Source organism: Scyliorhinus canicula, chromosome 4, assembly GCF_902713615.1.
Source record: "Scyliorhinus canicula chromosome 4, sScyCan1.1, whole genome shotgun sequence".
Lineage (NCBI taxonomy): Eukaryota > Metazoa > Chordata > Chondrichthyes > Carcharhiniformes > Scyliorhinidae > Scyliorhinus > Scyliorhinus canicula.
Genome location: NC_052149.1, coordinates 218,851,754 through 218,867,538, shown reverse-complemented (window position 1 = coordinate 218,867,538; position 15,785 = coordinate 218,851,754). Strand labels below are relative to the sequence as shown.

At 45.9% G+C, this 15,785-nt stretch overlaps 1 protein-coding gene across 1 annotated transcript in view; it reads right to left on the bottom strand.

Moving 5' to 3' along the window:
* Window positions 1–15,785, bottom strand: part of LOC119964273 (vascular endothelial growth factor C-like) — a 209,179-nt gene that overhangs the window by 43,428 nt on the left and 149,966 nt on the right. Inside the window, exon 5 of the mRNA XM_038793548.1 lies at window positions 1,751–1,964. Coding sequence (XP_038649476.1) covers window positions 1,751–1,964 — 214 coding nt within the window. The remainder of the gene's footprint in view (window positions 1–1,750; window positions 1,965–15,785) is intronic.

Below are 15,785 nucleotides of genomic sequence, written 5' to 3'. Positions count from 1 at the left end.
GCAACAGTAGTGAACTCGCCAACATTGAGGGCATTTAAAAGTTTATTGGATAAGCATATGGATGATAAGAGCATAGCGTAGGTTAGATGGCCTTTAGTTTTTTCCATGTCGGTGCAACATCGAGGGCCGAAGGGCCTGTACTGCGCTGTATTGTTCTATGTTCTATGTTCTATAACCTAATACATAGGCTGCTCCATGGGAAACTGAGGGCAGAGGGAAGGACACGAGCCTGGGTTACAGTATTCAATTGCGCAACGTGTAGAACATAGAACATAGAACAGTACAGCACAGAACAGGCCCTTCGGCCCTCGATGTTGTGCCGAGCAATGATCACCCTACTCAAACCCACGTATCCACCCTATACCCGTAACCTAACAACCCCCCCTTAACCTTACATTTTAGGACACTACGGGCAATTTAGCATGGCCAATCCACCTAACCCGCACATCTTTGGACTGTGGGAGGAAACCGGAGTATCCGGAGGAAACCCACGCACACACGGGGAGGACGTGCAGACTCCGCACAGACAGTGACCCAGCCGGGAATCGAACCTGGGACCCTGGAGCTGTGAAGCATTTATGCTAACCACCATGCTACCGTGCTGCCCGTAGAAGCACCAACCGAATGCAGTACAGAATCAGGAGTTGGCCATTTAGCCTTTGAGCCTGTTCCATCATTCAATGAGATCTCAGCTGATCTGCAACTTAAACCTTCTCTGCTCAGTAAAATTTAAAAATCTTTGGTTAACGACAATCTATCAATCTCAAATTCAAAACTAATAATTGACCTAACATCAGTTAACGTTTATGGAAGGCAGTTCCAAACTTCGACCACCTTGCGCGCATGGAAGTGTTTTCTAACTTCATTCCATAGGGGTTGGCTCTACTTATAAGTCTGCATCCTCCCTGGTGCTAGGTTCCCCAGCACCTGGGGAATTTCCCAAGGGAAAATCGTTTTTCTCGTCTATTCTATTGGTTTTCCTTTGGCCGGTCTTTTCTCTACTAGCTTTAGATGAAGTCCCACTGTCTAACATGTTGCTTTTCGGATGAAACATTAAAACCAGGCTCCGACCTCTCCTCCTCAGAAAGCAGGAAAGATCACACGGCGCTATTTGGATGGAGAGCAGGGGAGTGCCCCCAATGTCCAGCCCAATATTTACCCCTCAACAAACACCACGGTAGCACTGTAGCATAGTGGTTAAAACAATTGCTTCACAGCTCCAGGGTCCCAGGTTCGATTCCCAGCTTGGGTCACTGTCTGTGTGGAGTCTGCACGTTCTCTCCTTGTCTGTGTGGGTTTCCTCCGGGTGCTCCGGTTTCGTCGCACAGTCCAACGACGTGCAGGTTAGGTGGATTGGCCATGTTAAATTGCCCTTAGTGTCCGAAATTGCCCTTAGTGTTGGGTGGGATTGCTGGGTTATGGGATCGGGTGGGGGTGTGGGCTTGGGTAGGGTACTCTTTGAAGAGCCAATGCACACTCGATGGGACGAATGGCCTCCTTCTGCACTGTAAATTCTATGATGAAAACTCTATGATGAAACCTGAAATCAAATGATCTGGTCCTTATTCAGTTTGTGGGATCTTGTGTGCAAATTGGATGCACCAGTTCCTTACTTCAGAACTATTTCATTGCCTGCAAACCCCAGCTGGGAGATCCTGATGGTTGTGTAAATGTGTGAAATATGTGAAAGATTTGCTCAGGTTTCTTGTTCACCTCCTAAACTAACAAATGAAGCATTAGCGTTCCTCACTTCTTATATCTTCATCTTCCCACGACAGGGTAAATGCAGCTGCCTCCTTCCAATCCTGTTCTTCGGCCTCTGTCATTGCACGCTGCACAACGTGGACTTTCCTCTGCAAACATTCCTGGATCTTCCTGTACTCTGGATAGAAAATGTCCATCAGCTCCGTGACGCTTGACGCGGACCTCAACTGGTCCTCCAGTTCGCTGCTGCTGGCCTGGCTCTGGAACAAGGAGCATACAGTGAATCTAATGCAGCAAAAGGGAGACACAGAGCGGGCAACCAGTCATGCTGGAGTATCAGCGAAACAAGCCTGCGTTAAAACTGCTGTCGCCAGCTCATCCATTCCTGTTCAACTTTCAGTCTCCCACTGATGATAAGCCAAACATTCATAACCTAGGGTGCACAAAAAACATTCAACATTGGGTAAACAACAAAAAAAAACAGGGCCAAGCAGCATTAATGGGGACAAGAGACAAGGTGATTTGAGTATGGAACCTTCCTCAAATATTTCGAGGGAACAGTATTTAAAAAGGAACAGAATAAAACGAAGGAAAAAATGAAGAGGAAAATAAACAATCACACTCAAAGGAATTAGATAGAATATAAAATTATTAAGTGGAGAGGACAAGATCATTAAATGGCAGAAAGGTGTTAGCATGAAACACGAAGAACCACAACAAGAGAAATTTAAAACGTTTCACACAGAGAGTGCATGGAAGCTATAAGGAGGCAGCTCCGTGGTGGATAGGAAGGTAGAAAGGGAAACACCAAAAGCTGGCAGGCTCCAGTGATCTGTTAAAAGTCAAAATCAGGTCATCATGATGGATGCCAATCATCCAAGCAGCAATATGGGGATGCATTCAACCATGCCTGCGTGAATTCACTCAAGGTCAGTCAACCAACATTAGGCATAACAATGCCCCGTAACTTCCTCCCATCCCCGACTTAAGTCGATGGTCCGTCGCCAACCTGGAAGTGCGGACGTACAGACATGCGCACTGGAAGCACGTGGCGTTGAAACCCCCTGTCCGTTTTATTTAACCGACTTGATTGAATGCACTGCGCTGAACCGGAGGAATGAAAGTTGAAGGGACAGCGCTAACTTGGTCAACTTGCCCCAGTGTCAAGTAAATTTTTACACTTATTTATTTGGGCTTTTGATTCTCGGTCTGGGATCATCGAGCAGAGGCAGGAGACATTGGGAGACATTTTTTTGATAGGCTAATGTTTTGTATTATTAGTGTTTATAAATGTGTTTAAAATGCAAATAAAGTGAAAGGAAGATATTATTTTTTAACTTTGGTATGTCATGAGGCTGTTAATTCCATTAAAAAGGTACTTTACTGTATAAAGTGAGTTTGGAGTCACAGAAAGTGAAAGAAAGATTTTTTAAACTTTGGTTTGTCATGAGAATGTTAATTCCATTAAAGGAACAATAAAGGATAGAATAGAATGGGTTTGGAGTGTTTGTAACGCCAATCACCTGCTAACGAGCATGATTATCCACCTAAGATTCTCCATGTTACTGGTCACGGGTTCTGTGGGTCCTTGAGTGACTGATCTTCAAACACTCACTCGGTAGGCATTTCCAAAAGGTGGGATCGATCCATGGACACTTAGTCATGAGTAATTCTTTCTCAGGCTCCTTTTCTGGGCCTTCTCTTGCCTTCGGGTGTTCTCGAAGGATTCTGACCCTTTAATCAGGAGGTTCTTCCAAGTAGATTTCTTCTGAGTGAGGGTTTTCCAGGCATTGACGTCTATGTTCTATTCCTTGAGGTAAGCCTTCAGGGTGGCTTTGAAGAGCTTCCTTTGTCCTCCTGTTTTTCGGGATCCTTTCTTGAGCTGGGTGAAGAAGATTTTCTTTGCCAGTCGGGACTCTGACATCCTAAGCATATGGGCGGCCGAGCGGATTTGGTTTTGGATGATTATGACCTCGATACTGGCGCTATTGACTCCTTCAATGACACTAATGTTAGCGCGCCTGTCCTCCCAGCTAATTCAGACCTGAAGTACATTTTGATTTTGCAATGTATTTTAAGTTGTGTTGTTTAAGAGTCTCGTTGATCAAATGTTCATCCTTACAAACCTAAGTGATTACTTCATAAGAACATAAGAACATAAGAACTAGGAGCAGGAGTAGGCCATCTGGCCCCTCGAGCCTGCTCCGCCATTCAATGAGATCATGGCTGATCTTTTGTGGACTCAGCTCCACTTTCCGGCCCGAACACCATAACCCTTAATCCCTTTTTTCTTCAAAAAACTATCTATCTTTACCTTAAAAACATTTACTGGGCAAGGAATTCTATAGATTCACAACCCTTTGGGTGAAGAAGTTCCTCCTAAACTCAGTCCTAAATCTAATTCCCCTTATTTTGATGTCTTAGTTGAAATCTGCAAGCCTCCTGTAGGTTATTATGAACTATCTCTCTGACAGGTATTTCAGAATCCAGTGCATATTCAAAATCTGTCGTCATACTCCACCTCTACTGGGACATCACACTGATAGCTTGGCTTCTTAAAATCCTTGAACTTCTTTTAAGGCTTCAACGTAGCTGCAGGGATCATGAGAAGACTCAAGCATCATCTTCGCCTGGCGAGGAAGCAAATCAATTACCCACCCCTAAGTGTGTATAGACAAAGAACATATGAAATGATGTCAGAGGAGAAGAGTGCCAGGAGACTGCTTCAGCAAAGAAGCAATGTGACGCCCTTGTGAAATGTTGAAGGAAGACCTGAAGCTGAACTCGAACTGCCGCACTGCCTGAACAGTGGAAATGAAACTTACGACAGCACTGAATTTACGTCCGGGTCCTTTCAACAAGGCATTAGTGACATATGTAACATTTCACAGAATGCTGCTAGCACCTACATTCACCAGATAATGAATGCAATTTATTGTAAGGCTTCGGAGCTTATTATCTTTGACACATTCCCTGTGAAGACGAAGGAGAAGTTTATTGCATTTTATAGGATTGCTGGTTTCCCAAGTAATTGGACTGTCGATAGAACACATATTGCATTGAAGGTACCAAGAAACTACACTATTTTATTCATCAACAGGAAGGGGTTCTATTCTTTAAATGTGATGATAGTGTGTGATACACAAATGAGGATCCTCACTGTAAATGCAAAAAACTAGGGAAATGTCTATGACTCTTTTGTCCTTGCAAGCTCAATGTTACACTGGCCCATAACAAGAAATTAAAGGGTGGATACTGGGCAATAAGAGATATCTAATGAGAACATGGTTTATGAAACCATTCTGGAGCACCAACAATGAAGCAAAGGAATGATAGAACCGTATGCATTTGGCAACATGTCAGGTAGTGGAGAGGGCAATTGGTGTTTTGAAATCATGTTTTCAATTTCTGGATAGGTCGGGGGCAGGTTACAGGACGCACCAGAGATAGTCACAAAGATTGTTGTGTGTTGTGCATGGCACAACTTTGCCATTCAGCAGTGACTGAGCATTCACCCGGAAGATCACTTGCCAGCAGAAATGGATGAGCTGGAGGAAGGTGATCTGCACCATAATGTAGGCATACCTCCGGGTACAGGTATGCAAGCCCAGCCTCCAGGTGACTCAAGGGCCATTCCAGATTACCTGGCAGCTGCTGCTTTCAGACATTGAGCTTATAAAATTAACAATTGATATGTCTAAACCCTCCCTCCCTTCCCCTTTAGAAATAGACAGAACTGTTGTGTTTATGTGCTAAAATATATTTTATTGACCGTTGGGTTGAAGTGAGAAAATCTATTTCACTGCAAGAAATTTGTAAAAGTTGCGGTAGTTTTATGCCATTGTTCAGTTGATAAAGTTAAATGTTAAAGTTAAATGTTAGTTAACTGGTTTCAAAGTTTGGTATTTATAACATTATTTTTGTTAATAAATGTTTCCATTGAACTGAAAGATCAATACACAACATTTAATTATGAGATAATTATAAATGAATAAGATAATTGAAGTAAACAAAGCAGAGAAGTAATAACAAAGGTAACACAGTGACACACTAGTTAGCACTGCTGCCTCACAGCACCAGGGACCGCTGTTCAATTTGGACTTTGGGTGACTGTGTGGTGTTTGCACATTCTCCCCGTGTCTGCATGGGTTTCCTGGAACTACAGAATAGAACCATAGAATCCCTACAGTGTAGGAGCGAGCTTTTTGGCCCATCATGTCTGCACCAACCTCTGAAAGAGCACCCGACCTATCCCCTGACCTATCCCCGGAACCTAACCTGTATATCCCTGGACACTAAGGTGCAATTTATCATGGCCAATCCACCTAACCTGCACATCTTTGGACTTTGGGAGGAAATCGGAGCACCCGGAGGAGCCACACTCAGACACGGGGACAACATACAAAATTCACACAGTCACCCAAGGCTAAGGCTGGGGCATAGGTCTAGATAGGGTGCTCTATTTGGAGCGTTGGTGCAGACTCAATGGGACAAATGGCTTTCTTCTGCACTGTAGGGATTCTATGATTCTATAAACACAAGTTTAAAAAATATCAGCTGTCACAAGGACAGCAACAGCAAAATGTCCTGGGGCGATAATGGACCATAATCTAAATTAGAACATACTAACACCTTTAAGGATGCCACACATTAAGTTATAGAATAATATAGTGCAGATTTAAATAGTTTCACAGATTTCAAACAATTAACAAAACCTATGTTCACTTATAAATAATCACCTTTAATCATAAAAAAATTACATTAAAAGAACAACAGCAAAGCCTGTATAAAAGAAAGAGCAATAATGAACTGCTACAAAAACTTCTACATACCTTTCAAACACCTGAAATGAAATGAAAATCGCTTATTGTCACAAGTCGGCTTCAAATGAAGTTACTGTGAAAAGCCCCCAGTCGCCACATTCCGGCGCTGTTAAATGTGTTGCCTGTTGTCTTCAATATAAATCTGCAGTTTAAACGCCTGCCCTCAATGGGCGTTCCCAACCTGGCCCTGTCATAAGGGGGCGGGGCTGCACGCCTCCTGCGCCAGGCTGGAGCCTGCGCAGGCTGAAGCGCTGGAGGCCCAAAGCTGCCGCTGCAAAAGGAAGGTTTGTGACGATTTCAGAGGACAGTTTTCTATCTCAGAATCAGCGGCCCGTGGCTTTCCGCGCTGCTAGTCGGATGCTTCAGGCCAATATGTGCAACTCCTAATTGCCAACATAAGAAGAGGAGGCTGAGAAAGAGATCAGTCTGCCAGGCTATGATAGCTATGATTCTTTGACTGCTCATCTGCGGAAGTATTTTCCATGGTGATTTATTTTCCTGAGATCAGGAAACAACAGCAGCAATAACAACAGCACGGTAACATAGTGGTTAGCACAGTTGCTTCACAGCTCCAGGGCCCCAGGTCCGAATCCTGGCTCGGGTCACTGTCTGTACGGAGTCTGCAAGTTCTCCCCGTGTCTGCGTGAGTTTCCTCCGGATGCTCCGGTTTCCTGCCACAGTCCAAAGATGTGCAGGTTAGGTGGATTGGCCATGCTAAACTGCCCTTAGTGTTCAAAGGTTGGGTTACGGGGAGGGTGGAGGAGTGAACTTGGATAGGGTGCTCTTTCCAAGGGCCGGTGCAGATTCAATGGGCCGAATGGCCTCCTTCAGCACTGTAAATTCTATGATCTATGAACATTTCCCTCCAGGTTTTATAGTCCCTGTGAGAGTGTAGCCCTATTATAGTGACACATATCATTCCCATGGTGGTACAACTTTGTGATTTTCTGTCTCCATTATGGTGTACCTTTAAAACTGTGTGACTGACAGACACCAAAGAACAAAGAATAAAGAACAAATAAAAGTACAGCACAGGAACAGGCCCTTCGGCCCTCCAAGCCCGTGCCGACCATGCTGCCCTTCTAAACTAAAATCTTCTACACTTCCTGGGTCCGTATCCCTCTATTCCCATCCTATTCATGTATTTGTCAAGAAGCCCCTAAAATGTCACTATTGTCCCTGCTTCCACCACCTCCTCTGGCAGCGAGTTCCAGGCACCCACTACCCTCTGTGTAAAAAACCTGACTCGTACATCTCCTCTAAACCTTGCCCCTCGCACCTTAAACCTATGCCCCCTAGTAATTGATCCCTCTACCCTGGGGAAAAGCCTCAGACTATCCACTCTGTCTATGCCCCTCATAATTTTGTAGACCTCTATCAGGTCGCCCCTCAACCTCCGTTCTCCAGTGAGAACAAACCGAGTTTATTCAACCGCTCCTCATAGCTAATGCCTTCCATACCAGGCAACATCCTGGTAAATCTCTTCTGCACCCTCTCTAAAGCCTCCACATCCTTCAGGTAGTGTGGCGACCAGAATTGAACACTATACTCCAAGTGTGGCCTAACTAAGGTTCTATACAGCTGCAACATGACTTGCCAATTCTTATACTCAATGCCCCGTCCAATGAAGGCAAGCATGCCGTATGCCTTTTTGACTACCTTCTCCACCTGCGTTGCCACTTTCAGTGACCTGTGGACCTGTACACCTCGTTCTCTGACTTTCAATACTCTTGAGGGTTCTACCATTCATTGTATATTCCCTACCTGCATTAGACCTTCCAAAATGCATTACCTCACACTTGTCTGGATTAAACTCCATCTGCCATCTCTCTGCCCAAGTCTCCAAACGATCTAAATCCTGCTGTATCCTCTGACAGTCCTCATCACTATCCGCAATTCCACCAACCTTTGTGTCGTCTGCAAACTTAATAATCAGACCAGTTACCTTTTCCTTCAAATCATTTCTATATACTATGAACAGCAAAGGTCCCAGCACTTCTCCCTGTGGAACACCACTCGTCACAGCCCTCCAATCAGAAAAGCACCCTTCCATTGCTACTCTCTGCCTTCTATGGCCTAGCCAGTTCTGTATCCACCTTACCAGCTCACCCCTGATCCCATGTGACTTCACCTTTTGTACCAGTCTACCATAAGGGAACTTGTCAAAGGCCTTATTGAAATCCATATAGACAACATCCATTACCCTACCTGCATCAATCATCTTTGTGACCTCTTCGAAAAACTCTATCAAGTTAGCGAGACACGACCTTTCCTTCACAAAACCATGCAGCCTCCCACTAATACGTCCATTTGCTTCCAAATGGGAGTAGATCCTGTCTCGAAGAATTCTCTCCAGTAATTTCCCTACCACTGACGTAAGGCTCACCGGCCTGTAGTTCCCTGGATTATCCTTGCTACCCTTCTTAAACAAAGGATCAACATTGGCTATTCTCCAGTCCTCCGGGACATCACCTGAAGACAGTGAGGATCCAAAGATTTCTAACAAGGCCTCAGCAATTTCCTCTCTAGCCTCCTTCAGTATTCTGGGATAGATCCCATCAGGCCCTGGGGTCTTATCTACCTTAATATTTTTCAAGACGCCCAACACCTCGTCTTTTTGGATCTTAATGTGACCCAGGCTATCTACACACCCTTCTCCAGACTCAACATCCACCAATTCCTTCTCTTTGGTGAATACTGATGCAAAGTATTCATTTAGTACCTCGCCCATTTCCTCTGGCTCCAGACATAGATTCTCTTCAGTGGGCCAACCCTTTTCCTGGCTACCCTCTTGTTTTTTATGTATGTGTAAAAAGCCTTGGGATTTTCCTTAACCCTATTTGCCAATGACTTTTCGTGACCCCTTCTAGCCCTCCTCACTCCTTGCTTAAGTTCCATCCTACTTTCCTTATATTCCAGACAGGCTTCGTCTGTTCCCAGCCTTCTAGCCCTGACAAATACCTCCTTTTCTTTTTGATGAGGCCTACAATATCTCTCGTTATCCAAGAATCACGAAATTTGCCATATTTATCCTTCTTCCTCACAGGAACATGTCAGTCCTGAATTCCTTTCAGATGACATTTGAAAGCATCCCACATGTCAGATGTTGATTTACCCTCAAACATCCACCCCCAATCTTATGTTCTTCAGTTCCTGCCTAATATTGATATAATTAGCCTTCCCCAATTTAGCTCATTCACCCTAGGACCACTCTTATCCTTGTCCACCAGCACTTTAAAACTTACTGAATTGTGGTCACTGTTCCCGAAATGCTCCCCCACTGAAACTTCTACCACCTGGCCGGGCTCATTCCCCAATACCAGGTCCAGTACAGCACCTTCCCTAGTTGAACTGTCTACATATTGTTTTAAGGAGCCCTCCTGGATGCTCCTTAAAAACTCTGCCCCATCTAAGCCCCTAGCACTAAGTGAGTCCCAGTCAATATTGGGGAAGTTGAAGTCTCCCATCACAACAACCCTGTTGTTTTTACTCTTTTCCAAAATCTGTCTACCTATCTGCTCCTCTATCTCCTGCTGGCTGTTGGGAGGCCTGTAGTAAACCCCAACATTGTGACGACACCCTTCTTATTCCTGATCTCCACCCATATAGCCTCACTGCCCTCTGAGGTGTCCTCCCGTAGTACAGCTGTGATATTCTCCCTAACCAGTAGCACAACTCCGCCACCCCTTTTACATCCCCCTCTATCCCGCCTGAGACATCTAAATCCTGGAACGTTTAGCTGCCAATCCTGTCCTTCCCTCAACCAGGTCTCTGTAATGGCAACAACATCATAGTTCCAAGTACTAATCCAAGCTCTAAGTTCATCTGCCTTACCAGTTATACTTCTTGCATTAAAATATATGCACTTCAGGCCACCAGACCCGCTGTGTTCAGCAACATCTCCCTGTCTGCTCTGCCTCAGAGCCATACTGGCCCTATTCCCTAGTTCTCCCTCAATGCTTTCACCTTCTGACCTATTGCTCCGGTGCCCACTATGGGCCACTTTTACTGTTCTATGAATGACTGTACAATGAAAATGCAGCCCTTGTATTATGATGGCCAGAGAATGCCTGGTTGATTTTTTAAAAATTATTTGTTTGTGGGATGTGGGCATCACTGGCTGGGCCAGTATTTATTGCCCATCCCTGAGGGAATTAAGAGTCAACTACATTGCTGTGGACATATAGGCCAGACCAAGTAAGGATGACAGATTTCCGTCCCTCAATTATATTAGTGAACCAGATGGGTTTTTGCCACAATGGTTTCATGGTCATCATTAGATGTTTAATTCCAGATTTTGTATTGAATTCAAATTTTACCATTAGCCGTGGTCACTGGTGAACACTGGTCTCCAGAGCATTATAACGCTGGGTGTCTGGACTACCAGCAGAGTGACAATACCACTACGCCACTACCTCCAATTGTGTGAGGTCATCTTCTTAGCACGTGATTAATTCTCTCAACACTGCTCTCAAGACTGCTGCAGCCTAAACTTCATGTGGCTGATTGACCAAATGATGGTGCAGTACTTCAGCGCGTGTCTGACTGATAACAGAATGTGTAGTTATATTACTGTGTGACTGATTAATACCAGATTGATACAGTCCTGTTAGACTAACTGTTACCAGGACGTTGCAGCATGTTGTTGTACGACTTATTGTTTCTAGAGTGTTTCAGTCCTATTATTATTTTGTTAACTGACTCCATGGCAGTTTTATGTCGTTCGGGATGCTTTTAGAAGTTGTAACAGTAACAATGGTACTGTCATTAAAGAAGCATACCACAACAGATTGTGGATCAGTTTGACTTAGTTAAAAAACCAGAGGACAATACCCAAGTTTTTAGTGGCTCCAGATTATCAGATGTGCTGTATCGTGGAGAAACCAACCTAAAATCAACTATGTCATTTTAAAAAAGGCATTTATTCCATTTCTTGCTGGGTGCAAATTGGTTGCTGAGCCTCGTACATTACAACAATGACCAACATAGAAAACGTAGAAACATAGAAAATCCGCATTCTCCCTGTGTCTTCATAGGTCTCACCCCACAACCCAAAGGTGTGCAGGGTAGGTGAAATGGCTACGCTAAATTGTCCCTTAATTGAAAAAAAATAGGATTGGGTACTCTAAATTTTATTTAAAAAAAATAGAAACATAGAAGATAGAAGCAGGAGGAGGCCATTCGACCCTCCTTCCCCCATATCCATTGATCCCTGTAGGCCCAAGAGCTGTATCTAATTCCTTCTTGAAATTACCAGGTTTGGCTTCAACTACTTTCTGTGGTGGCAAATTCCACAGATTCACCACTCTCTGGGTGAAGAAATGTCTCCTCACCTCAGTCCTAAAAGGTTTACCCTTTGTCCTCAAATTATGACTCGTAGTTCTGGACTCCCCTACCATCAGGAATCTGCCCTGTCTGACCCTGTTAGAATTTTGAAAGTCTCTATCTGATCCCCTCTCATTCTTCTAAACTCCAATGAATATAATCCTAAGCGACTTAGTCTCTCCTCACATGACAGTCCCGCCATCCCAGGAATCAGCCTGGTAAACCTTCGCTACACTCCTTCTACAGCAAGAACATCCTTCCTCAGATAAGGACACCAAAATGCACACAATGCTCCACGTGTGGCTTCACCAATGCCCTATATAATTGCAGTAAAACATCTCTATTCCAATACTAAAATCCTCTCACAATGAAGGCCAACATACCATTTGTCTTCTTTACTGCCTGCTGTATCTGCAAGCTTACTTTCAGCGACTGATGCAGAAGAACACCAAGGTCTAGCTGAGTATACATCTCTCTCAATTTACAGCCATTGAAATAATAATCTGCCTTCTTATTTTTGCTACCAGAGCGGATAACCTCATATTTATCCACATTATACTGCATTTGTCATTCATGTGCCTATTCACTCAGCCTGTCCAAATCCCACTGAAGCATCTATGCTGCTCCATAGGGGGCCAGCACGGCGCTGGAGCAGTTCACGCTGCTCCAGCCTCCTTTCGCGGTGCCAAATGGGCGCCTCACCAACCTGCGCATGCGCGGTGGACTTCTTTAGCATGCCGGCCCCGACCAACGGTATTCGGGGGCCGGCCACGCCATAAAGTAGGCCCGGGGGAGAGAGAGGCCGGCCCGCCGATAGGTGGGTTCCGACCGTGGGCCAGACCCCATCGGAGCATCCCTCCCCCCCCCACCCCACACAGGCCACCCCCTGACTGTTCCCACAGAGCTCCCGCCGGCAGCGACCAGGGGTCAACAGCGCCAGCGGGACTCTGTCATGGCTGCTCGGCCATCCGGGCCGGAGAATCAGCGGCCTACCCGATTCCAGCGGCCGGCACCGCGAACGCGCCAGCGCAAATGGCGGCAATTCTCCGCACCTCGGAGAATTGCGCGCCGGCGTCGGGGCGTCATGTTGCTGTATTCTCTCCTACCCGGCGGGGCGTGGTGTCCCGGCATAGCGGAGTGGCGCCAACCACTCCGGCGTCGGGCCTCCCCAAAGGTGCTGAGAATCCGCACCTTTAGGGGCTAGGCCCGCGCCGGAGTGGCTCCCGCCCTGCCGGGTAGGGGAGAATACCCCACTCCGCCGACTGGCGCCAATAGCCTTTGGCGACACGCCGACCGGCGTCGGAGCTGGCCGAAAGGTCTTCGCCGGTCGGCGTAAGTCCGTGCATGCGCCAGAGCGTCAGCGGCTGCTGACGTCACCATTGGAGCATGCGCGGTGGTGGGGGTCTCTTCCGCCTCCGCCATGGTGGAGGCCGTGGCGGTGGCGGAAGAAAAAGAGTGCCCCACGGCACAGGCCCGCCCGCCGATCAGTGGGCCTCGATCGCGGGCCAGGCCACCGTGGGGGCACCCCCCGGGGTCCGATCACCCCGCGCTCCCTCAGGGCCCCGGGGCCTGCTCGCGCCACCTGCTCCCGCTGGCACCAGAGGTGGTTTAAACCACGTCGGCGGGAGAGGTCTGTCAGCGGCGGGACTTCGGCCCATTGCGGGCCGGAGAATCGCCGCGGGGAGCCCACCAACCCGCGGGGCGCGATTCCCGCCCCCGCCGATTCCCGATGATGGAGAATTCCGGCCAAGGCGGGGGCGGGATTTACGACGACCCCGGGCGATTCCCCGACCCTGCGGGGGTTCGGAGAATTCCACCCATAGAATGTGAATAGTTGGGGTCTGAGCACAGAATTCTCCGGTACCACTTCAGCTACTGCCTGCCAATCACAAAAGGACCCATTTATTCCAACTCTTTGCTTTCTGTCCGCTAACCAGTTTTTTATCCCTCTCAAGATACTACCCGTAATCCCATGCGCTTTAACTTTACACATTACTCTGCTATGTTAGATCTTGTCGAAAGCCTTCTGAAAGTCTAAATAAACTAAATAAACAACCACTGGTTCTCCTGGTCAACTCTACTAATTACATCTTCAAAGAGTTCCAGTAGATTTTGTCAAACATGATTTTCCATTCATAAATCCCCGCTGACTTTGTCTGATTATACCACTGCTTTCCAAATGCTGTGCTATGAAATCCTTGATGTGGAGATGCCGGCGTTGGACTGGGTGAGCACAGTAAGAAGTTTTACAACACCAGGTTAAAGTCCAACATATTTGTTTCAAACACTAGCTTTCGGAGCACTGCTCCTTCCTCAGGTGAATGAAGAGGAAGGAGCAGTGCCGCGAAAGCTAGTGTTTGAAACAAACATGTTGGACTTTAAACTGGTGTTATAAGACTTCTTACAATGAAATCCTTGATAATGGACTCCAGCAACTTCCCTACTACTGACGTTAGGCTCACTTCAAATGTCCCTCATTGGATGTGAAGCACTTTGAGATGTCCTAAGAATGATATCATATAAATGCAAGTCCTTCATTTCTTTCTCTGTCGAATTCAAATTTGCTGCTTAAGTAAATATGACCTTGTTAAGATAGAGGAACCAGAGTGGGGGTAATTTTGGCTTTAAGTTCAACTGGCTGCTGCTGAACTAGCCCTGTCAACTTGATCACCAGATCTCATTTTTCTAAATTTAATTTTGTCTGCCTGCTGGTTGAAGTGACACATCTCCTTTTTAATTGACTGTACCTCAAACTTAGACAGGGAGCAAAGTGACGAACAATGGGAATAACAAAGCGTCACAGCGGCAAGTTATTAGTCAACTCCTTGGCTCGAAATAACACGGTGGGAGGTGGGGGGAAATTATAAATGGGATTAAAGTGAAAACTCTCTGCAGACAGCACTTTGGAGCTAATCCCCCTCAGTGCCATCAATTAAATTGCAAAACATGGTTCTCAAAAATAATGAAAAAGGTAGACTTGTAGTCTTACAGTTCCCAAGCTCAGGGCATCCCAATGCACTTCACAGTCAATGAGGTGCTTCTAAAGTGTAGTTACTGCTGTAATACAGGAAACACTATCACTAAATGCATTTAACTTAGTAAGTAATGGCTCCGTCATGAAATTTCAATGTTCAAGAGTTCAAATTCCTACATATATCCTTTCATCTTTTATGGTTACATTTATGTTGCTTTCCCTTGTTATGAATAAACCGTCCCATGGGCTGAAACTCAGCCACACTCCTCCCAATATCTGCTCACCATATGCCACCTCCATTTGCAGTTTCTATTTTAAATCCCCATAAATTGTTTTGGACAAGAGGACACCATCGTAGAGATCTTTGGAATGTGTTTTCCTTCCTGTTTTGTAACCTCTCCACTCCCCCCCCCCCCCCCCCCCATTCCCCTTTCCCACCCACCCCACCTCCCCTATCCAACTTCTGCCCAGTTTCATGATGGATGGCAGAGCTGAACCAACGTGCTCCTGCCAAAGCTACTTCAACCCACCTCTCAACCCTGGGGCAAAGTGTCCCGGGCAGTCTTGACTGAGGATGTCCTCAGCCCTAATTCTGTACACAAAACAACTTGATTTCTGTTTGGCAAAACCTTCAGAGCAGAGCCCATTTCAGGAGCTCAGCATGTGACAAAATCATGTTTTTGGTATGTGTAGCTTACCATTCAATGGCACAATGCATCAGACTGGAGCTAGTCAGCTTGCTGAATGTCCACTGATTCCCAGTAGCCACAGCCATAACCAAGTAAAGTGTGTTACACAATTTGACTAATTATGAGTCGGATTTTGATGGCTAATGAGAGTAGGTTGTATTTCAGTAAAAAGTTACCTCTGGAAGCATAGCGGCCAACATCTGGTCTCTCTTTGTACTCAAGTCTTATAAAGAATGCGAGAGAATGAGCACACGCCACTAAGTCCTCAAT